Source organism: Zingiber officinale, chromosome 4B (assembly GCF_018446385.1).
Source record: "Zingiber officinale cultivar Zhangliang chromosome 4B, Zo_v1.1, whole genome shotgun sequence".
NCBI classification, from domain to species: domain Eukaryota; kingdom Viridiplantae; phylum Streptophyta; class Magnoliopsida; order Zingiberales; family Zingiberaceae; genus Zingiber; species Zingiber officinale.
Window position 1 is genome coordinate 23524175 of NC_055993.1, and position 23251 is coordinate 23547425.

At 38.9% G+C, this 23251-nt stretch overlaps 2 protein-coding genes and 1 pseudogene across 2 annotated transcripts; 1 reads left to right on the forward strand and 2 right to left on the reverse strand.

Moving 5' to 3' along the window:
• Nucleotides 1-1611: 1611 nt before the first annotated feature.
• Nucleotides 1612-3305, reverse strand: LOC121978158 (annotated as a pseudogene).
• Nucleotides 3306-12758: 9453 nt separating this feature from the next.
• Nucleotides 12759-16104, forward strand: LOC121978159 (rhamnogalacturonate lyase B-like). The gene is made up of 14 exons (XM_042530535.1): nucleotides 12759-12782; nucleotides 12863-12984; nucleotides 13064-13114; nucleotides 13563-13682; nucleotides 13773-13892; nucleotides 13973-14114; nucleotides 14183-14353; nucleotides 14473-14628; nucleotides 14711-14817; nucleotides 14913-15003; nucleotides 15072-15213; nucleotides 15293-15563; nucleotides 15653-15776; nucleotides 15874-16104. Exons 2-14 carry the CDS (start codon nucleotides 12869-12871, stop codon nucleotides 16102-16104), a joined length of 1842 nt encoding a protein of 613 aa, XP_042386469.1. The 5' UTR covers nucleotides 12759-12782; nucleotides 12863-12868.
• A 1964-nt stretch (nucleotides 16105-18068) lies between these two features.
• On the reverse strand, nucleotides 18069-20402 carry LOC121978160 (G-type lectin S-receptor-like serine/threonine-protein kinase At2g19130; the record flags this gene model as incomplete). The annotated part of the gene is made up of 1 exon (XM_042530536.1): nucleotides 18069-20402. A coding segment is annotated over one exon (2334 nt), but the record flags the coding sequence as incomplete, so codon positions are not given.
• Nucleotides 20403-23251: the final 2849 nt, after the last annotated feature.

The window sequence follows — 23251 nt, forward strand, 5'->3', positions numbered from 1 at the left end:
TGACGAAACCAAAGTACATAACTCCTTATGTAGGAACCATGGTGACTTCAGGTCTAAGGACTAAAGTCATACTAATAGTCACTTGAGAAAGCATATGACACTCATATAACGATCCATGATACTTTCTCATGGCGGGTCATTCAGTATACATTCTCCAATGTATACCCATGTGTCAACTTGATATCTCATATCTATGACTTGTGAGATCAAGTCATCATGTTGACCTACATGCTAGTCTCAATGCATTAACATTGTCCTTCTATGTTAATACTTGACTAGGAATAATTAAGTGTAGTGTTCTCTATATCATCTCACTATCGATTCAACTAATCGATTGATATAGATATGAACCTACTACCCTAGGACATTATTATACTTATTTATATAGCACAAATACACACAAGTATAATAATCACAATGCCTTTATTTATATATCAGAAATATATGTACAAGAATATGATACAAAGAGTCCAAAAAGTAACCATCACATGATTGGCTCTAGGGCTCTCACTAACATCGATGTGGTGGTTTCTATATCTGCATGATCTACTTGGGCTCCGCCTTTGTCAATTCTCTATTGGACTTCTGATCATCAAGTGTTCTAGGACTTTGTCCTTGCAAATTTCCTATTGAACTTTCAACCGTCAAATATCTAATCAACTATAATCTACTTGAACTTCTCTACATCTAAACCAATCTTAATCAACTTGACTCGAGATCGATTGTATCAACAATCTCTCACTCCAATAATCTCTCTTTTTCTTGATATCTTGCTCACAACCATCAAAAATATTGTTCAAACATAAAAATCCGACTAAACCAACTCAAATTTAGTCAATTTTGATCATATATCAATCAACCAACATAAAGTCCATGCACTCAAAGACAATTGTCACATTTCCTTTCAATCCTTGAAGCTATTCCCATTTAGATAGCTACAATGATGAATAAAAAAAATACCATAATGAATTCATAATAATGATCAATAAATTAAAATAATGATAGATCCATCAACAAGCTAAGATAACTCAATATTAATATTTAGTCTTTGGATAGAAAATATTAATTTGCAAGTGGTAATTTCAATTTTCAATGTGATAGATAATAAGTCTAGTCAAACAATTGGTTTATACTTAGACTGACCAATCGTCCACGTGAAAAATCACTAAATTGGGTTCCACTTGTAAGATAGTTATTTATAAATATATTTAATTAAATATTTTAGTACACAATTATTTTTTACAACATGTTCTGTATGGGGTGACGGTAACACATTGGACAACAAGAAACTGGATTCATCACCCAAAAAAAATGTTTGTAAAAATCTTGTTTCATCAAAATGTTCCCAATGCATTCCAAGGCTGGTGTGTTTTTGAATCAGTTAACTATGTAGCTTCCATTCGGATATATACATTGTGGTAAAAGATGAATACGCTCGTCCTCAACGCCCCTGTCAATCCGTCCCAGGGTCAACACGGAGGAGATAAATTAAGGGCGACTACTAGCTTTTGGAATAGTAACTAGCACATAAGGGAGGTATTTACCTCGACTTTGCCAAGATTCGAACCCTAGACCTCATTATGATAACACCTCATACGCTAGCCACTAGACTCATCCGAGAGGACTCCATTCGGATATATACATGATTCCTTGAAACATGGTTTGGGATTGACTTTGAGTCAAGAAGATTGTGTTTTCCACTCCACGAAGCCAACTTCCTTGTAAAACTAATGTTGAACAACCAATACAAACCATGGATTCCATGCCTTGCAATTGCATTGTCACCACCAATCAACCCTGTTGTGAATTGAGCAGGTTCTATACTCGGGTCATTGATTCGAACCTTAAAATTGGATGGAAACATTAAGACCTTCACCATATCATTACAATTATAACAAAAACATAATTCAAAACAGGAAAACAAACGTTTATGAACATACTTGTAGTTTAGAAAGTGTGCAGAAGCACAGGGCTGACCCTGGAGGAGGGCGGCATTGGACGATAGCCTTGAGCCCAGAATTTGAGAGGGTCCAAATTTTTTTTTTTTAGTATTATGTATTATAGACATGTAATTGGAGCTTTGAATAGTTGGACTCAAATTCATATTTTATAATTTTTTGATATTGTCTTTTACTTTTATCTTTTTAGACATGTAATTGGAGCCTTAAGTAATTGGGATCCAAATTATTTTGGATCTTCTTTTTCCACCCCAGACTTCCTTTGTAGAAGGACCGGAGCTACAGAAGAAGTGGCACCCAAGCAAGTGCCACCCTGAGCTTGTAAACTCCAATCCTATGTAAACTAGAAAGTCAAAATTTTATCTGCCATGTCTTTGCAATTTATTTGAATTATCTTTCTGCTTCCTGCAAGGATGATTTTTTTTTTCTTTTGGTAAATGATATGAAGAATACTGATATAGACAGAAGCAAACTCATCTAAAACACCATATAAACCTGGTAACTTGAGCAAAGAACCAGTCTTTTGTATAGTTACTGACACCAATTTGGTAGATTAAATTAGTTGTAGGATACAAATCTGCATCTCTCCCATAACCCATATTGTCTAAACTTATCGTGCTCAATGTAAAGTTTGTTGACATATTTAGGATTTGGATCAGAAACAAAGAACTCAGCAGCAGAGTGATTAGGAATGCCAATCTCCCACAAGGTTGGGTCATCTCTTGGTGGTCTATATACAAGGTTGCCTAAGTCAATATGTTGGACGTTGCATCAGTTGCAACGTCAGGAAGATGAAAGGGTGCTCATTTATCTTCATCTTCCTCCATTGAAAGCCATCAAAGCATCGATTAGTAATCGATGTTTTACTTCTTATTTAAAATGATGTCCAAGAGCAATCGGAGAAGAGGGCAAGAGCATAAGGGGAGAGGCGACGGTGATCAGTGTTGGTCTAGCAAAGGAGAACGTCCGAGAGGCTGGGGATTTGGCTCGTGAACCTTGAAGCACTTTCCAGTTATCCGTGATCGTGCTTCCGACAATAGTGACGTCCGACGGTTCTTCTTCTTCGATTTCTTCGGGAGATCACAGTGAATGGTTACAGCTTTATCTTATGTTTGATCCATGCTGACAAATAGACAATAATGGTATCAGAGTCATGCCTAAGCAGGAAACTGGTCTCTTCATCGAAATGAAAATCTCTTGATCGCCTTCGCCAGGCGAGATCACAACTGGGCCGTGATATGCCGCAGTTGTCAAGCCCTGAGAGGTTGTTGGATATCGGCTTCCGTCGTTGGAGAGTGTCGGTGACCACGTCGGGAGGCCGACAATCGACAATCGCGACAACCTCATTCGTCGCGGCAGAAGAAAAAAATGTTGCGGTCGGCGACAGAGATGAGAAGAAGTAGTTTAATCGATTAAGATAACTTGAATCGATTCAAATAATAGCTCAATCGATTGAAATGATGAAGCTATATTTTTATTGATTGAATTCTGAATCGATTAAATCAATTGATTCGATTCAATTGAATCGATTGAATGAAATTTTTAATCAATTCAAAAACGTGATGAACAGTACTTCGTTTTGACGAAGCACTAGAAAAAAAACAAAAAAACAAAATCCTATTCGTTGCATGCAAGAACAGTGGTTTAAAAGTATATTAAATATATTTATTAATTAATTAAATACATAGGAAAATGTATTATTAATTAATAAATACATATTTAATTAATTTGGGGTTCAATTAGTTAAAAATTGAATAAGATCAACTTGTCCAATCAAATTCAAGCCTGGCTTAAATTATTAGTTGATTTAAGTAGACTAGATTGATTCAATAATACCTAGATCTGGTTCAAATTATTTGTTAGTTTAAACCAGTTCGTATTATTATTGAATTAATTGGGGTCATTTTGATTACATAAGTTGGCCTGATCAAATATGACCAGATTAGTTATGTTGTGTCAGATTTGATCAAAAAGATTAGATTTATTCTAATGGGTCAGACTTAATCCAATGGATGAATCAAAAGGATCTAAGTTTGATCAATGAGTCTAAGATTGACTCAAATGAGCTTAAACAATAACAGAACATAGGTCATAAATCTTTGTCCAATTAGATTAGTTCTAATGAGGACAATAGACTAAGCTTAGATCCGGATTCCTGATCGACCGATACAATGTGTCAGTCACATGAGACTCCCCAAATAAAGAAAGTTTATTTTTCTTAATTATTTGTGTATTCTGTATATATTTGTTCTATATGTGAGAATTGATTTTGACCGATTTTTGTTACTGGTCTGTCGATTTTGTATTGACATCATGATTTTCATTTCCAGAACAATATACACGATGAATGGACGCTATGAACGACAACATGAGCTATGGGAGGAGATCAAGAAGTTGGTGTTAGGATCGATGGTCGCGGCTAGAGAGGGGGGGTGTGAATAGCCGACCCCAAATCGTTCGTTTCTTTCTACAAATCAAGGTTAGCGCAGCGGAAATAAACAATAGAAACGACAACGGAGAATAGCAAACCTCAAACTCGTCGATGTAACGAGGTTCGGAGATAAACTCCTACTCCTCGGCGTGTCCGTAAGGTGGACGAAGCCTATCAATCCGTTGGTGGATGAGTCCCCGGAGAACCGGCTAATATATATACTCCTTCTGGGTGGAGAAACCTTGCCACAATCTTTCTTGCACCAGCAAGAATAGGAGTACAAGAATACACAAGAAGAAGCAACAATATGAATGTAAAAAACAAACAATCTTGCCTTCTCGTCCGCTGTTGATGAAGCAGCAACTTCACGGGCCAAAAGCTAAGAAGAGCTCAGCAAAGCTCAGCAACAGCAAGCTCTTACAGAAGCAAGAGGTAGCAGCTGAGGAGAGGAAGAAGAAGAAGTATTGCTGTAGAAGCCCTCGATCTCCTTTTATAACCTGCACTGCAAAGAAGACAGCGAAGAAGACGGAGATAGCCGTTGTCACTCATAACGGCTATATCTGGACCGATCAGGCTCCACCCTGATCGGTCTTGGGGACCGATCAGGACCTATGTTGATCGGTCCCCAGACCGATCAGGACCTATGCTGATCGGTCCCCAGACCGATCAGCACTCTTCATAGAGAACTCGCCCAACTCTCTGATCGTCTCCTGATCGGTCTGTGGACCGATCAGGGTGCATGTGGATCGGTCCACAGACCGATCCCCTCCTTTTCTCTTTGCCTTCTGTTTGCTTTCTGATCGGTCTGCAGACCGATCAGATAACATACAGTAGCATACTGTTTGGTTACTGATCGGTTACCAGACCGATCAGATAACCCAGTGTATCACTGGATCGATCCACTGATCGATCCAGCTCTTGGTTTTTGCCCAAACCAAGTCCCACGCCTTCCAAACCAATATCCGGTCAACCTTGACCTATTGGTATCTCATGCTTAGCATCTGGTCACTCCCTTGACCTGCTAAGACTCCCCAACAAGTGTCCGGTCAATCCCTTTGACCCACTTGGTCTTTCCAACACCAGATGTCTGATCACCCTTGATCCATCTGGATTTTTCCCTTGCCCGGCTTCACTCACCAGGACTTTCACCTAGCTTCACTCACTAGGGTTTTCACCTGGCTTCACTCACAAGGATTTCCAATCTGCCCGGCTTCACTCACCAGGACTTTCCAACTGCCTGGTTTCACTCACCAGGACTTTCCCACTGCCTGGCTTCACTCACCAGGACTTTCCCACTGCCAGGCTTCACTCACCAGGACTTTCCACATCCGGTCCAGAGAACGAGCTACCGAGCCCTCTCTGACCTACTCCGGAGAACGAGCTACCGAGTCCTCTCCGACTTCCACTTGCCAAGTTCCCATACTTGGACTTCTCCGTGCCAAGTCTCCATACTTGGACTTTTCCCGTGCCAAGCTCCCTGCTTGGACTTTTCACCAGATGTCTGGTCAACTCACCTCGGGTCAACCAGGTCAACCTTGACCACGGGTTGCACCCACAATCTCCCAAGCTTGTATCCTTGTCAAACATCAAGATACAACTTTTCTGTTCACGTCAAACATTGTCAAACATAACTCGTCAAACATCAAAACACAACTCGAGTCAAGTCAACTCGAGTCTGGTCAACCAGGTCAACCTTGACCTAAGGTTGCACCAACAATCTCCCCCTTTTTGATGTTTGACAAAACCCATAATCAAACCCATAATCAAGTTAGGTTAACCCGATAACGTAACTTAGGTTTTCTAATGTTCTTTCCTGAACATTCTCTAGACCTAACTTAGGTTTTCCAATGTTCTTCCCTGAACATTCTCTAGACATTCTCCATTCTCCTTTCTACTCTCCCCCTTTTTGACACACATCAAAAAGAGTGAATCAAGGTCAAGAGTTTCTTGCTAATGAAAGTCCCATACCTTTCATTGAAACTCTTAATTTCCCCCTTGATACTAAGGTCCAACAATTAACTTAGTGATAATCCCATATCACTCAAGTCTTTAGGAGTAAAAACTCCCCCTAAAAGTCAACTCCCCTTGACTAATAGGTAAAATTCCCCCTAAAGGTCAACTCCCCCTTGACCATTGCACCAACAATGTCTTGGAGAGTTTCAAACCTTCAAAATACCAACTCCCGAGCTGAAATTTCAGACAACCAGTCGAATTTCAGCAATTTGGCACACCCTGATCTGTCACCAGACCGATCAGGCTCCCTCTCGATCGGTCCAGTGACCGATCACACAGACCTGGACCGATCAGGGAACCTCCTGATCGGTCCACGACCTTTGATTTCTGATTTCTGAATTTTTCTTCTCCCGAAATTCAGAAACCTCTAGAAAATCACAGAAAATTTCAAAAATTGTAAAATTTTTGAGGATACATTCCTCATAACATATACTATCATGGAAAAATAGTTTTCTATGAAAATAAGTTCCATTTTCAAATCTTGATACAAAGTTCAAGAGTCTTTGAAATAGCTCAAAGTTAACTCATCTTTGTATCACTTTGCTCAATGATGAATGTTATCACTAGAAAAGCTTCATCAAGATTTTTCAAATCAATTTTGAAATGATTTTAAACCATTTAATTTAGGACCAAAATCTCTGAGCTAAATGTACATGACTTGTACATAAGCTTTCCCTATGATCCCCAATTTTGAATTAGGCTCATCTAGGTACAAGAACTATGCACCTTGTTCCTAACTCATCATCCTAATATCTCACACACTTCTAAGGTGTATCAAACACATCCAAGTCAATTTTGATGTGAGATATGGGTTTAGGTTATCTTAGGATAAGGTCTCATGCATTTTTCTAAACAACAATTTGATCTCCATATCAAATTGTGTTTCTTATCCTTAGATCAATTTCATTGATTATAAATGCAAGAAATGATGACATGGCATAAAATGATATCATAAATGAAAACATGTGCCAATGTCATGATGTCATGGCATAAAGTATGAAACTTAAATAAATCATGACATTTAACTAACCTAAGCATTATCATGACATTTCAAATGATCATAAATTAAATATGATGTCATGACATGGCATATGGCAAACAATACATGACAAATAGTATATAAAGGTATAGAAACTACCTAATTCTAGCCTTAGTTGTCATTTTTGATAATTTTGATCATTTTACCATAAATTCTATATTCCTAAGTGTAATAGACCTAAAATCAAATACAAAAGATTTTTAGATCACTATGTGCCAGTTAGATTGACTCTAGAAAACTCCTCAAATGAGATTGGCACATCCTAATCACCTTAGGAATAATTTTTAATTTTATTTTCAAGGCTTGATTATACCTTGAAAAATCCTAAAGTGCCACCTTTTGCCATGATTAGGTTAACTACCTATTCAAGTAAGGTTGGCACACCCTAACTAATCTAGCGTGATGAAATCACGCTCCTAGGAACCCAATACCTATTGGAGCTCATTGGGTTCACTAAGTATTCACTAGGGATGACTTCCCTAGCAACCCTTCTAATGACCCTCCTAGGCTTTGAAGCCTTGGTCATTTGGAACTCATCAAGATCAACTCTAGGGGTGACTCCCCTTGTGACCTTGGTGATGATCTTCCTAGCCCTAGGTCTTGTTCCATAATTGAATGGGACATTATGGTAAGTGGGCTTGACCACTTGAGACTTAGGTTTGTGACTCAAACCTCTCATGTCCTTGGGCATTTGCTTTTGACCCTTAGACCCTAGAGTTGACTTCTTCAAATTCTTAAGGGTCTTTTCTAAGGTGTCAAGTCTTGACCTCAAGACTTGATTTTCCTTTTCTAATACCTCAAGTTTTAATTTGTCATTTTTCTTTAAGGTATTCCTAGGCATATGTCTAGTTGATTTGGGATTTCTACCTAGGTTTTCCTTAACCTTAGATGAGTTAGTCCTAGGGTTGGCATTTTTAGTATTGTTCTTGTCTAGGCTAACATGTTTTGCACCTAAGCACATGTATCGGTTTCTAAGATTATCATGCTTATCATTATTGACAATTGCAATAAAATTACTAGCATGTGTCTTATAAGGATTGCAAGAATGTGCCTTAAAGGATACCTTAGGGTTTGCCTTAGCTCCCCCTATAGATGTGCTTGGTCTCTTGTCCTTGTGAGGTTGCCTCCCCCTCGGACATTGGCTCCTATAGTGTCCCCTTTGCTTGCATTGGAAGCACACCACGTGCTCCTTACCCTTGCGTATCGGGACTCCGGCTTTCTTGACCTTTGGCGCCGGTGGAGTCTTCCTAATCCTCTTTGGACACTTACTCTTGTAATGCCCAAATTCCCTACACTCAAAGCACATTATGTGTAATTTATTTGAAATTAAATGGCTTGAGTTACCTAGGGTTGAGGATGGATGAAGACTTTCTTCTTCATCCCTTCCGGAGGTAGAAGCTTCTTCCTCTTGCTCCATTCTTGAAGAAGAACTCTCCTCCTCTTCTTCTTTAGATGTTGAGTGGCCCTCAACTTCTAAATCCATTCCTCCATGAAGTGAGCTACTTGGCTCACTTGACTCCTCTTCATGACTTGAAGTGGAGTTCTCCTCATGGAACTTTGCCAAGTTGTTCCACAACTCCTTTGCATTGTTATATCCACCTATCCTACACAAAACATCATTAGGTAAAGAAAATTCAAAAATTTTCAATACCTCATCGTTGACTAGGGATTGGTGGACTTGTTCCTTGGTCCACTCCTTCTTCTCTAGGGTTTCTCCTTTCTTGTCCATCGGAGGCTTGAAACCTAATTGAACACAACTCCAATTTTCAAGGTTAGTCATAAGAAAGTACTTCATTCTTACCTTCCAAAACGCGAAGTCGTCGCGATCTTAGAAAGGTGGAATTATGACGTCTTCTCCAAATAACTCCATTCTCTAGCTTGTGCTCCCCCGGGTGTTGATCCAACGAAGAGCGACCTCGCTCTGATACCACTTGTTAGGATCGATGGTCGCGGCTAGAGAGGGGGGGTGTGAATAGCCGACCCCAAATCGTTCATTTCTTTCTACAAATCAAGGTTAGCGCAGCGGAAATAAACAATAGAAACGACAACGGAGAATAGCAAACCTCAAACTCGTCGATGTAACGAGGTTCGGAGATAAACTCCTACTCCTCGGCGTGTCCGTAAGGTGGACGAAGCCTATCAATCCGTCGGTGGATGAGTCCCCGGAGAACCGGCTAATATATATACTCATTCTGGGTGGAGAAACCTCGCCACAATCTTTCTTGCACCAGCAAGAATAGGAGTACAAGAATACACAAGAAGAAGCAATAATATGAATGTAAAAAACAAACAATCTTGCCTTCTCGTCGGCTGTTGATGAAGCAACAACTTCACGGGCCAAATACAGCAGCAACTGTTGGAGACCCCAGCCGAGGAAGCTCACGCGAAGCTTCAGCTAAGAAGAGCTCAGCAACAGCAAGCTCTTACAGAAGCAAGAGGTAGCGGTGAGGAGAGGAAGAAGAAGAAGTGCTGAAGCCCTCGATCTCCTTTTATAACCTGCACTGCAAAGAAGACAGCGAAGAAGACGGAGATAGCCGTTGTCACTCATAACGGCTATATCTGGACCGATCAGGCTCCACCCTGATCGGTCCGAGGCCTCCCTGATCGGTCTTGGGGACCGATCAGGACCTATGCTGATCGGTCCCCAGACCGATCAGCACTCTTCATAGAGAACTCGCCCAACTCTCTGATCGTCTCCTGATCGGTCTGTGGACCGATCAGGGTGCATGTGGATCGGTCCACAGACCGATCCCCTCCTTTTCTCTTTGCCTTCTGTTTGTTTTCTGATCGGTCTGCAGACCGATCAGATAACATACAGTAGCATACTGTTTGGTTACTGATCGATCACCAGACCGATCAGATAACCCAGTGTATCACTGGATCGATCCACTGATCGATCCAGCACTTGGTTTTTGCCTAAACCAAGTCCCACGCCTTCCAAACCAATATCCGGTCAACCTTGACCTATTGGTATCTCATGTTTAGCATCTGGTCACTCCCTTGACCTGCTAAGACTCCCCAACAAGTGTCCGGTCAATCCCTTTGACCCACTTGGTCTTTCCAACACCAGATGTCCGATCACCCTTGATCCATCTGGATTTTTCCCTTGCCCGGCTTCACTCACCAGGACTTTCACCTAGCTTCACTCACTAGGGTTTTCACCTGGCTTCACTCACCAGGATTTCCAATCTTCCTGGCTTCACTCACCAGGACTTTCCAACTGCCTGGCTTCACTCACCAGGACTTTCCCACTGCCTGGCTTCACTCACCAGGACTTTCCACATCCGGTCCAGAGAACGAGCTACCGAGCCCTCTCTGACCTAGTCCGGAGAACGAGCTATCGAGTCCTCTCCGACTTCCACTTGCCAAGTTCTCATACTTGGACTTCTCCGTGCCAAGTCTCCATACTTGGACTTTTCCCGTGCCAAGCTCCCTGCTTGGACTTTTCACCAGATGTCTGGTCAACTCACCTCGGGTCAACCAGGTCAACCTTGACCACGGGTTGCACCCACAATCTCCCAAGCTTGTATCCTTGTCAAACATCAAGATACAACTTTTCTGTTCACGTCAAACATTGTCAAACATAACTCGTCAAACATCAAAACACAACTCGAGTCAAGTCAACTCGAGTCTGGTCAACCAGGTCAACCTTGACCTAAGGTTGCACCAACAGTTGGAATATAACCCAGATCATGGAGTCGATAGGCTTATTGGTCGGCTCGATTGGATGTTTTGGAATCTAGAGCAAGAATGGTATCCCGTCTAGGACAAAGAAAGAAGATGAGCTCTGTTTTATTCATTATCGGAACATCTTAGGCAGATATCATTCCAACTTTGGGATGATTCTGAAAGACACATCTCATATTCAGAAATGTATAGACAATTACTTCATTTGGAATGGGGTTTTAAAGAATTTGAAGAGGATTAATATCCAGAAAAAATGAACCTCAAAGAATCTGAGGAGGATCCAAAAATAGATCCTTAAGATTTTGAGGAGGATCCAAATTCCACAGAATTTGAGGATGATCTAGGAATGAACCTCGAAGAATTTGAAGAGGATCCAGAAATGGATCTATTATTCAAATTTATAGTTACAAAATAATCTAGATTCTAATCAAAGTAATCAAGACTTTAACCAAATCAGCATCAATCTTGACTTGGTCAAACAGAACATTAACCAAATCAATTTAAATAAATTAATTAGTTCAGACATTAAAATAAATTTGAATTTAAAATTAAAAATAAGAAAATAGATTTAGATAAAATCAATAAATATCTTAATAAATTATTTAATAATCTAGATAATATCAATTTAGAAAATTTCATTATAATAATAAATAGATTTAGAAAATAATTTAATTAATAAAAATTTAAATTTAAATATGTTTTTTTGGACAAGATAATCAGTGTAGTATCTTTGGTAGAAACGAATTAAAAGATGAAAGTGCTTAAAAAGATCAATCACAGTATAAATTTATTATAGATATCATTTTCGCTACATATATTATACGGGAACACTAAATTTTGAAAGATACGAAATTTGAAAGGTTTAAATAATTTACAAATATGTAGAATTTGAAAATATTATAAACTACAAATTCATTGAAATAAATACCCTTGTTGCTAGTTTTAACTTTATCGAAATAAATTCATATATCAGCATTTATTTTATTCTCGATGTATAACTAATCCATCATTTATGCCACCAACCAATGGAGGGCATAAATTGCTGCCCCGACAATGATGAGATTTCTCAGACATCTGACATTTAATGATAGTGTCAGTTTTGATTCGTTAACCGATAAATATTCTTTAATAAATAGTTAATGAGTACTTGTTGTTGTTATAAGTCTTTTTGATTTATTTTAATAATCGGTGAAAATTTTATGTAAAATCTTGTCGATCATCATTAAATCAATCAGTACAAGTTAGATTCCCAGTGCTAATTATTAGAAAATAATTGAATTGAGGAAAGAAAGTTAATACTCCACACCACTAGCAAACCTGAGAAACCAACCTGCTAGCTAATTCTCATATACAATGTTTTAACTTAATACTTACTAAAAATGGGCCATAATATTATAAATGATCATCAAGATGATCAGGAGGAAAATATATGAAATCCAAATGGCTGAAATCCTTGCCTTTGTCTCCATGTATAATTGTCATTCGTAAGACGTTCATTTGGAATAATTTGGTTTATGTCGCTAATATACTTTCCATTTTGGCACAATGCACTTCATGCAGGGCTGCAATGCTCACTTGCTGTTCAAGCTCAGCCGGCAATGGCCATCCAGTGGCGGCCGGAGCTGCGGTGACTGTCCACGTCAAAGGCCAATATGTAGCCATTGTTCTCTGTTTCATTTTTTTTTTGTTCTGTTTATATGATCCGATAGCACTGATATAGTTTGCGATCTGCAGGTTGTGATGGACAATGGCATTGTCCGGCTGACATTGTCAAACCCCGAAGGCTTTATCACTGAAGTTATGTACAATGGAGTTGATAATTTACTGGAAGTTCATAGTAGTGAACCGTATGGAGGGTATATATGTTTTCATCCAGCGTTCTTTTACTTAATATTTCTGAAAACACCCATAAAAACTTCCTGAGATTGGAAGCAGGTACTGGGATGTTGTTTGGAACGAAGAGGAAAATAAAGAAATATTTGAATTGTGAGTGCCACCAAAACTCTGTTATGTCTCTATTAATTTACAAAAAAAAAAAATGGAATATATACTAAAGATACTTAAAATTGCAGAATTCCCATAAGGTGCATTCTAACTTTCAGATTTTTTTAAAAGACACATTTATTTTTTATTTTACCTCTTCAACTAATCATTGTGGTGCGAAATTTCAAAGAACAGTATCACCGTGGAATTTCATTTCAAAAAACAATACTACTATTGTGCTAATTTTTAAAAATCAGCACGACAGTGATATTGTTCTTTGAAATACAGTACTACAGTTGTGTTGTTTTTTTTTGAATGTAATACCATAGTGGTTGGCTAGAAAACAAGTGCACCTTTTCGGAAATCTAAAAGTTAGGCACGCTTTTTAGAAGTTTTGTAATTTTAAGTGCACCCTTTGATCAACATGATAATTGATTTAATTAATTTACAGAATAGAAGGAAGTCAATTTCAAAAAATATATCAAGATGACAAGAAAATTGAAGTGTCTTTCAAGAAGAAGTGGAATCCCTCCCTCAAAGGCAAGCGTTCTCCTCTCAACATAGACAAAAGGTATATATATCTTCAAATTAACAGCGGTGATAAATCTGAAAGTTTTTTTTTTTTTAATGAAATCGAATTCTAATCATTACTACTATGTAGATTTGTATTATTGCAAGGTAGCTCAGGATTCTACACATACGCCATCTATGAGCATGGTAAAGGATGGCCAGACTTCCAAATAACAGAAACTAGAATAGCTTTCAAGCTTAGAAAAGAGAAGTAAATATTAATCAATTTCTTTAAATTTTCTTTTGGTCATAATGAAATTTAAACTAACCAAATCAATCGTTAAAACACAGGTTTCATTACATGGCGATCACAGATAATAGACAAAGGGTCATGCCTATGCTTCAGGATCGTTCGCCTAAGAGATCACAGAAGTTAGCCTACCCTGAGGCAGTCATCCTTGTTAAACCAACTAATCCAGCCCTTAGAGGAGAGGTAAACATTTCATTCATTGTGTTTACTTCTTTATAACTTCATTTAAAGTAAGAGATTTGATCATCTAGGTGGACGACAAATATCAATACTCCAGCGAGTACAAAGGCAGCTTGGTGCATGGATGGATTTGTGCTAAGCCTTCAATTGGCTTTTGGTTAATCACTCCGAGTAATGAGTTCAAGTCAGGAGGACCTCTCAGACAAGATTTAACATCTCATGTTGGCCCTACTGTCCTCGGTGTATGTAACAAAATGCTCAAGTTTTATTTTATTTTTATATTTTTAGTTTGCATAAAAAATAGGGTAAAATATATTTATATACCTGAAGTTTTATTTGTGTGAATTCAATGATCATTTAGATGTTCCATAGTTCTCACTATGCTGGGGAAGAAATTGTTGCTAAATTTACGAATGGTGAATACTGGAAGAAAGTGTTTGGCCCAGTATTCATCTACCTTAATTCTGACTTGAAAAACTCAAGACCAAACTTTCTTTGGGAGGATGCTAAAAGACAGGTAGAACATTTCACTTTAACTTTGCCATTATTTTAAAACACAATTTGCAATCTTATGTTTTTTTTTTTTTTGCTTTAATCAGACCCAAATTGTAGTGGCGAATTGGCCTTACGAGTTTCCAACTTCAGTGGATTATCTTAAGAAAGAGCAAAGAGGATCTGTTTCTGGAAGGCTACTTATTTTAGATAAGTAAGTTTCAATTTTTCAAAGCAGATATAATTTTTTTGTTGTAGTGATGATAAATGACTCGAACTGAATGCTAGAGTTTCATCCATTTTTGTCAGGTACATTAGTAAAAATTACATATATGGGAATGCAGCTTTTGTTGGTTTAGCTTCTCCAGGAGAAGAAGGATCTTGGCAAAAAGAAACCAAGGTTAATACTCACTAACATATCATTCGATCGCTTTCATGAAATTTGTTTAATAAATCCTAATGATACAGGGATACCAATTTTGGGTAAGAGCAAACGCCAAAGGAAATTTCTTTATAAAAAATGTTCTCTCTGGAGTTTATAATCTGTATGCATGGCTTCCTGGTTTCATTGGAGAATTTACTTATAGCACCACAATTACAGTCACCTCAGGTAAGCTAGATATACAAAGTTCTTTAGAGTTCTCACGGTTAGTTATGTTAATTAACTATTTCTTTGGTGATTTAAACAGGAGGTAATATCGACTTACACAACCTTGTATATAGACCACCAAGAGATGGCCCAACCTTGTGGGAGATTGGCATTCCTGATCGCTCTGCTGCAGAGTTCTTTGTTCCTGATCCAAATCCTAAATATGTCAATAAACTTTACATTGAGCACGATAAGTTTAGACAATATGGGTTATGGGAGAGATATGCAGATTTGTATCCTACAACTGATTTAATTTACCAAGTTGGTGTCAGTAATTATACAAAAGACTGGTTCTTTGCTCAAGTTACCAGGTTTACATTGTGTTTTAGATGAGTTTACTTCTGTCTATATCAGTATTCTTCATATCATTTACCAAAAGAAAAAAAAATCATCCTTGCAGGAAGCAAAAAGATAATTCCAATAAAGCAACATGGCAGATAAAATTTCAACTTTCTAGTTTACATAGGACTGGAGTTTACAAGCTCAGGGTGGCACTTGCTTCTGCACACCTTTCTAAACTACAAGTATGTTCATAAACTTTTGTTTTCCTCTTTTGAATTATGTTTTTGTTATAATTATAATGATATGGAGAAGGACTTAATGTTTCCATCCAATTTTAAGGTTCGAATCAATGACCCGACTATAGAACCTGCTCACTTCACAACAGGGTTGATTGGTCGTGACAATGCAATTGCAAGGCATGGAATCCATGGTTTTTATTGGTTGTTCAACATTAGTTTACAAGGAAGTTGGCTTCGTGAAGGGGAAAACACAATATTCTTGACTCAAAGTCAATCCCAAACCATGTTTCAAGGAATCATGTATGACTATATCCGAATGGAAGCGACATAGTTCATTGATTCAAAAACACACCAGGCTTGGAATGCATTGGGAACATTTTTGATGAAACAAAGTTTTTCACAAGCATTTTTTTTGGTGCTGAATCCAGTTTCTTTTTGTCGGGTGTATTACCGTCACCACATACATGGACATTAGATGAACATGTTATAAAAAATAATCGTGTGCTAAAATATTTAATTAAATGTGTATAAATGACTATCTTAAAAGTGGAATCCAATTCTATGATTTTTTATGTAGACGATTGGTCGGTCTAAAGATAAACCAATTATTTGATTGACTTTATTATCAATATTTGATTACTACATTGAAAGTACCACTTAAAAAATAATATTTTCTATCCAAAGATAAAATATTAATATTGTGTTAGGTATCTTGTTGATGAATCTACCATTATTTAAATTTATTGATCATTATTATGGATTTATATATGGTATTTTTTTAATCATCATTAATGTAGCTATCTACATGGGAATAGCTTAGAGGATTGAAAGGAAATGTGATAATTGTCTTTGAGAGTATGGATTTTATGTTGGTTGATTGATATAGGATCAAGGTTGATTAAATTTGAGTTTGCTCGAGTTGAATTTCAATGTTTCAACTTGATGGTTGAGAGTGAGATATCAAGAAAAGGGGAGATTATATTGGAGTGGGAGATTATTATACTATTGACCTCGGATAAGTTGATCAAGATTGGTCAGGATGTAGAGAAGTCCAAGTATATCATGGTTGATTGGTTACTTGACGGTTGAAAGTCCAATAGAAAATTAGTAAGGACGAAGTCCACAGTTGATAGAATACTCGATGGTTGGAAGTCCAATAGAGAATTGACAAAGGCAAAGTTCAAGTGGATCATGTTGATATAGGAACCACCCCATAAAAAAAAGGTAGATCTGCTACATTAGCGACCCTCTAGTGTCGGCTCCACGGATATGGAGGGAGGTTCATGCAGGTACACAGGCCATAGACGTATGGCGGGATAAATCTCAAGTCGTTAGTTCCTAGAATCGCCCCCTGACCATTACACCAAAAATACTATGCGCTCACCGTCTCCGCTACGTCCTGTGGGCTAGGAACCACCCCATAGAATCTATGTTTTGATGTATACTATATTTAAAATTAAGTTATGTGTACACTTCGACTAACTGTCAAATAAATAATTCTATAACTTAAATATTATTCGAGCTCTAAATAAGGTAGAACAAACACATGCAACAAGTTCATTTGTTATGGTAATGTCTTTTATCTGCATATGAAGTTTGTTTGTCTATAAAATGTGAATAAGTTGTGTTTTTTTTAATACATAAGTTGATGTTAGGTATCAACCAAATGCTATTATGAAAGTGTATAACATGTTCATATTTGGTATGTTCTTAGATAATTGTTATTTTCTTCCATGTTTTGACCATTTGTACTAATAATTAGTAGTCATCCGTGATTTACCTCCTCCGTGTTAATCTAGGGACGAATTGGTGGGGGGCGCTGGGGCGAGAGAATTGGCTTTACCACATTAGATGATTGCTACTTTGAAAGTTGCATTATGTTATTGTATAATTACACTTTAATTGGAGATGTAAATGGTTTGTTCTAAATTCCCAATTTGTTTCAACTTTATGCATTTTAGTAGAATTCAGGGGACCTGGTGGCTTCAAGTGAAGAGAACCATATTAAAAAATCTGAATATAAATTTAGAATCTGAAATAAACACAACATGACTTGCTCTCAATTCATTGGCAAACAACCTCCACATGCAGATTTAAAGTTCAAATACAAAAAATAAAAAATAAAAAAATATTAAAATAAAAAAAAAGAAAAAAGGAACTCACTACAACTCTTTCTCCTGGTTTTAGTGGAACTTAAATAGGATTTAAGTTGCAGAACCCCTTATCTGAGCACTAGTTGAAGTGGCACAATCATCCTTAGTTCTGATGTGAGCTAGAGGAATTGATGCTCTTGGTTCATGACACGTTTACGACTCCAAGAGACCTTGGAACAGAAGGAATGCCAACATCTAGATTGCCCTCTAGAGCTTGAACAATTTGACTCATGGTTGGCCTCGAACTCTCGTCATCTTGAATGCACCAGCAAGCAAGTTTACAAGCTATTTCAAACTCTTCTAAGTTGACTTTACCCTCTAACCTTTGATCTATCAAGCTTTTGACATCTCCAATTACGAGTTTGTTCGTTGCGACTAAGGGGAAGAACTCAAAACTACTTTCTCCGGTGTGCATGAGGTTTCTCTTTCCTGATATGATCTCGAACAACATCATTCCGTAGCTGTAAACGTCTACTTTTGTAGTGATGGGCATACCCCAAATCCATTCAGGCGCGATGTACCCTCTACTTCCTCGAATGGTTGTGAGAACTTTGCTAAATTTCCTTCCGACAAGCTTTGCTAGACCAAAATCAGCTACCTTTGGCACAAGTGCATCGTCCAACAGTATGTTCTCTGGCTTAATGTCACAATGTATGATGCTGTCTCTGCATTGCTCATGGAGATAGGCTAACCCTCTTGCAGTTCCAGTAGCAATTTGATATCTTGTTTTCCAGTCTAATACATTCGAGTTCCTACGAAAAAGCTGATCAGCTAAGGAACCGCTTGGCATGAACTCGTAGACCAACAACTTCTTGGTCTCTTGAGAGCAAAAGCCTATTAGCCTAATGAGGTTTACATGTTGAATGGCTCCTAGTGTGCTCACCTCCGCTCGGAATTGCTTCTCGCCTTGGTAAAGGCCCTCAAGCTTCTTCACAGCGATATAATTAGACCCCGGCAATGCGCCTTTGAACACTGATCCAAAGCCTCCTCCCCCGAGCTTCGTTGAGAACTTCCGCGTGGCTTGTTGCAGCTCACTGTATGTGAACGAGACGAGACGACTCTGCATAGCCTTTGCTTTCTCAATCATCCGCCCACTTTCTCGCTTCTTTATCACGATCAAAGTGGCAGGAACGCTAGTAAACAAGATGGCCAGGACAATGGCACCGATGATAACCCAACTTGCCACTCTCTTCTTGTCTCTTTCAGAAGATTGCAACTCCGAGGCAGCCAAGCGCAGGTAAAGAGTGCCTGCATCAGATTGATTATATTGTTCTTGCAGATTCAGCAACCCTCCATGCCAAACAAAGCAGCCACTACCGTTGTAGGAATAAGCATTGCAGGAGCAATTACTCAGGCAAACCAACTCGCAGCCTTCCCTACTCCCAACCTTGACCGCAGTGTTGGGGTTATCAGGCAGCTTAACGTTTGGCATCTCAAAGAATCCATCTTTCTCAGTATTGTTGGTGTTTTGTTCGCATTGCAAAGGAGTGATCCTCTCGCAGCCTGCTCTTCTGTCACCCAAATCCCACTCATTCTGGGACATCACTCTGTAACCCTTGGCACAACTGCACGAAGGCCTGCTGATATCACTGCAGCTACCGAAAGGTCCGCAGCTCGCATACACCGAGCAGCTAAAATTGGGCATAGCCCAGCAGAGCATCCATGATTGTGTATTCTCCATCCACATCAAAAAGAGCATCTGACCGGACTCATAATCGAAGACAAATCTAATCTCGAGGTTGGGATCATTGGGAGTGTAGATGAAATAGGTCTCCTCAGTGTTGTTGATGAAACCGAAGTTGACGAAGCCTCTCCGGCTCATCTCCGGGACAGAAGTGAAGACGTGTCCGTCCCAGATGCCGCTGGTCCAATATTCCTTCGACAAATTCCAGAAAAGCAAATACTGAGAGGTTGCACCGGTTGGATCGCTCTGGAGAGTGAAGAGTCCAAGAGAAGGGTCAACTTTGTTCTTCCAGGAAGTGAGGCGTTGGGGCGTGCTGGTGAGCTTGTTGAACCCGATCTTGGCGCCGGGAAGCCAAGTGTCGGTAGGGTGATCGAAGCTCTGCCAGAAGATGAGAGAGGAGTTGGATTCATCCCTGAGCTGGAGATTACCCGTGTCAAGGATGACCGCGACGATTGTGGAGTTGAAGGATGGGATGGTGGTGACGTTGGTCGACCATATGATGGATTTGAACTGGTTGAGGATGATGAGATTGCCATCGTCAGAGATCTTAAGCTCCGACGCGGTTGGGTCGGTGACTGGAGTGGCTCTGTTGGCCACCCACACTGGGGTGATCGCAGAGATCTTATCGTACCAGATGCCGATGTAGTAGTTGAAGGAGGTCGTTCCGGTGCTGCCTGGTGGCGTGAAAAAGCCAAGCACGAACCTGCCGCCTCCGGAGGTGATGGTCTGGTTTCCGGAGAGAGAAGTTTCTGCGTATATTGTGTCAGTTGATGACGTTGCGGAGAAGAAGAGAAGAGAGAGGGAAAGAGAAAAGGAGAAGTGCAAGAATGAAGTTGCACTGGAACAGGAAGAAGCCATTGCCATTGCTGATGGCTGATGAGAGACGAAAGGTTGAAGGAGATGGAATATTTAATGGCGCCGCTGGAATCTAGAAGGAACTGATTTCCTCAACTGAGATGGCGGAGCCAGCCCGGTTTCTAATCCCGGAGCGCCGACGCCGACGTCGTCACCCGGGGACTTCTTTCTCTCACCTTTTCCTAGTTTGCCCCCTTCTCAACGCCGCCGGGTATGCATTAACGTGGCCTTGTTCAACTTCGTTCAGATACCTCCTATCTAAATTGGAATGACCGTTTCAAACGTATTAGGGATTAACAGATACTTCTTATTTACGAGTTTAGATCACCTTATCAGTAAATTTTTTTTTTTTATCTTTTTCATAATTTACATGTTAGATCATTGTTAGAATCCGATTAAAATTAATTATGATCGCTGTTGCAGTACACTTGTGGAATTTTTCGGGAGTAAGAAGATGCTCGAGCATATCCCCGCTCCCCTAATCCGTCACTGCACTCCTTATCTAATTATCAGAATAAATCTTTTTATATTAATATGTCAATCTATTATTTAATCATTGAGTATTGACTTCAAGAATATTTTTAATTTAGTCTTCAAAATTCCATTTGTTAAATTATTAATATCGATACCAGTTAATTCTAATTAACGTGCATATACAGCAACTAGATGTTTTTTTAATGCTTTTGATGATGATCATCTTGAGTAAATTGTTTTCATTGGCGTCGATGGACTGTAGAAGGATCGGAACTAACTACCTCAACTTAGTTCAGATACTTATCCAGATTGGAATGACCGTTTCAAACGTATTAGGAAACTGTTAGCCCTTTAACTTTGGCAAGGCTGGGCACATTCGTTGCACTTTTAATCTAGCTTATTAGGTATAACATGCCAGGCATGCCAACGATGGGATTTCCAGAGGCTGTCAAAGCACAAGTTGAGTGGAAGATCAACTTGGATTGCAGCTAATAGATGCAAAGATTGGACATGCGGAGTCTTGCAGTAAATGCGAGTCATGACATGCAACAGGTGCATATAATGCAGCACGATGGATGAAGTAGTCAGAAGGCTGTTTATACCTAAGTATGTGGTGCAGGACTAGGGCCATGCACATGACATGTCGACTATCATTTGACATGGTGCCAAAGCAACCAGTTTGTGGAGCCAGACCTAGGCCAAGCACAATTGTGCAAATTGACCTTTGGCATGGTGCCAAAGCAGCAAATGATGTGGACGAGCAATTTTATATATGTGGCAAGGCAGTTGATAAAACTATCATATGAAACCACTTGAAACCTGATGACCTTTTTTTTGTGCTCGCTCGGGCTTCTCCTTTTCAGAAAGCTTAGATCCACCTCTAACTTGTGAGATCCAACACCCTAAAATGTAACACTTGAGCTGGCATACCGATACGGTCCCTCTGACATTCAAATTAGTCACTTAAGAAGGAGGAAGAAGGAGATACAATGCAGAAAGAAGAAAAAGAGAGCTTGGTGAAGAAAAGTTGCCTCCACTTGCGAGAATAAGAAGACCACCCACTTACTTGAACTTACCATCCATGGTGTTTATATAGTTATCAGAAAAATATTTCCATGTCCAATGTCATGCTTTTGATAGTCTGTTACGCATTCTTTCTATTCATTAATTGTCATGTATTAAGATGAAGGAATCAAAAAAATTACCTATGACAGATCCAAGCCAATGGCTTCTAATTGAGGAGCCATGAAACTGTATACTGCATTGCACCAGTTAAATCTAGCTAAGTTGTCAAAATCGTATACACAGTCAATTAGGGAGAGCACAAGTACTCTAAGAACACTTGTACTACCACAAAACAAAATGTTGCAAAAAAATACAGGATATAAAGCTGACAGTACAGCTTGTCATTTGATCTCGACTTCATTATCAATTTCTCCAAATGTTTAATAGAACAACCAAAATCTTGGAAAAACTCCAAGAATCGAGACGAACTATCTCTCCATTGTCGGGTAGGCCTAGAATCAGTGCAACATCTACCTTTGTAAATTTTAGTTTCTTCCCATGGAAGATATAGTTTTGTTCCGCCTGATCCCAATTATCAAACATATTATGGACCTTAGCTCTTACAAAAGAACTATTAGGGAAGTCGAGGATCCACGAAAAATGTGTGCCTCGAATCTTCTGTTCTTGTTCTACAGTCTGTTTAACAGAAGAAATAAATTTTCTGAAGTGACAAATGCTACTTTTCCAGTTCATTCTTTTTGTTCATCCTCTGTTGACATAACTTGGATAACTTAGTCGAGTAGCACTTCCACTTGTCAATGCTCCTTTTGTAGCCATTCCGAACTTAGCTACCATATGATCACACACAGAAAAACAACTCTTAGAATCCATAATAATGACTATGCTCTTATTCTAACATGCCCTTAACATTAACACAAACCCTAGGTGAAATTGTTAGAGAAACAACCACTAAATTAGCAACGGAGTTACGTACGAAACAGATGGTTGGATGTCGATGATGCTAGAGTCACGCCCCGAACGGAGCTACGTAGGATGCCTTCGAGAAGAAGATGACGGCCGAAGGAGAGTGCGAGCTTTTGCTTTGAATGAAACGTGGGCATGATATATCGCATATTTTTATTATGCAATTGTTTTTTATTTAATTTGTGATTTTAGTGTTAACACATTTAAATAAAAATATTAATTTGGATATTTAATATTACATTCTTTAATATTATAAAAATATTTTGAAACCTATTCATTGGGCCTGATATGGTCTCATATCAGGCCCACGTTGGGCATGATAT

Bases quoted from the DNA above. Each gene is read 5' to 3' on its own strand.
- LOC121978159 (XM_042530535.1), top strand. From the start codon at position 12,869: ATGGACAATGGCATTGTCCGGCTGACATTGTCAAACCCCGAAGGCTTT. The intron at 15,004-15,071 runs GTTAATACTCAC...CTAATGATACAG, and splicing joins CTTGGCAAAAAGAAACCAAG to GGATACCAATTTTGGGTAAG. The intron at 15,564-15,652 runs GTTTACATTGTG...TCATCCTTGCAG, and splicing joins TTCTTTGCTCAAGTTACCAG to GAAGCAAAAAGATAATTCCA.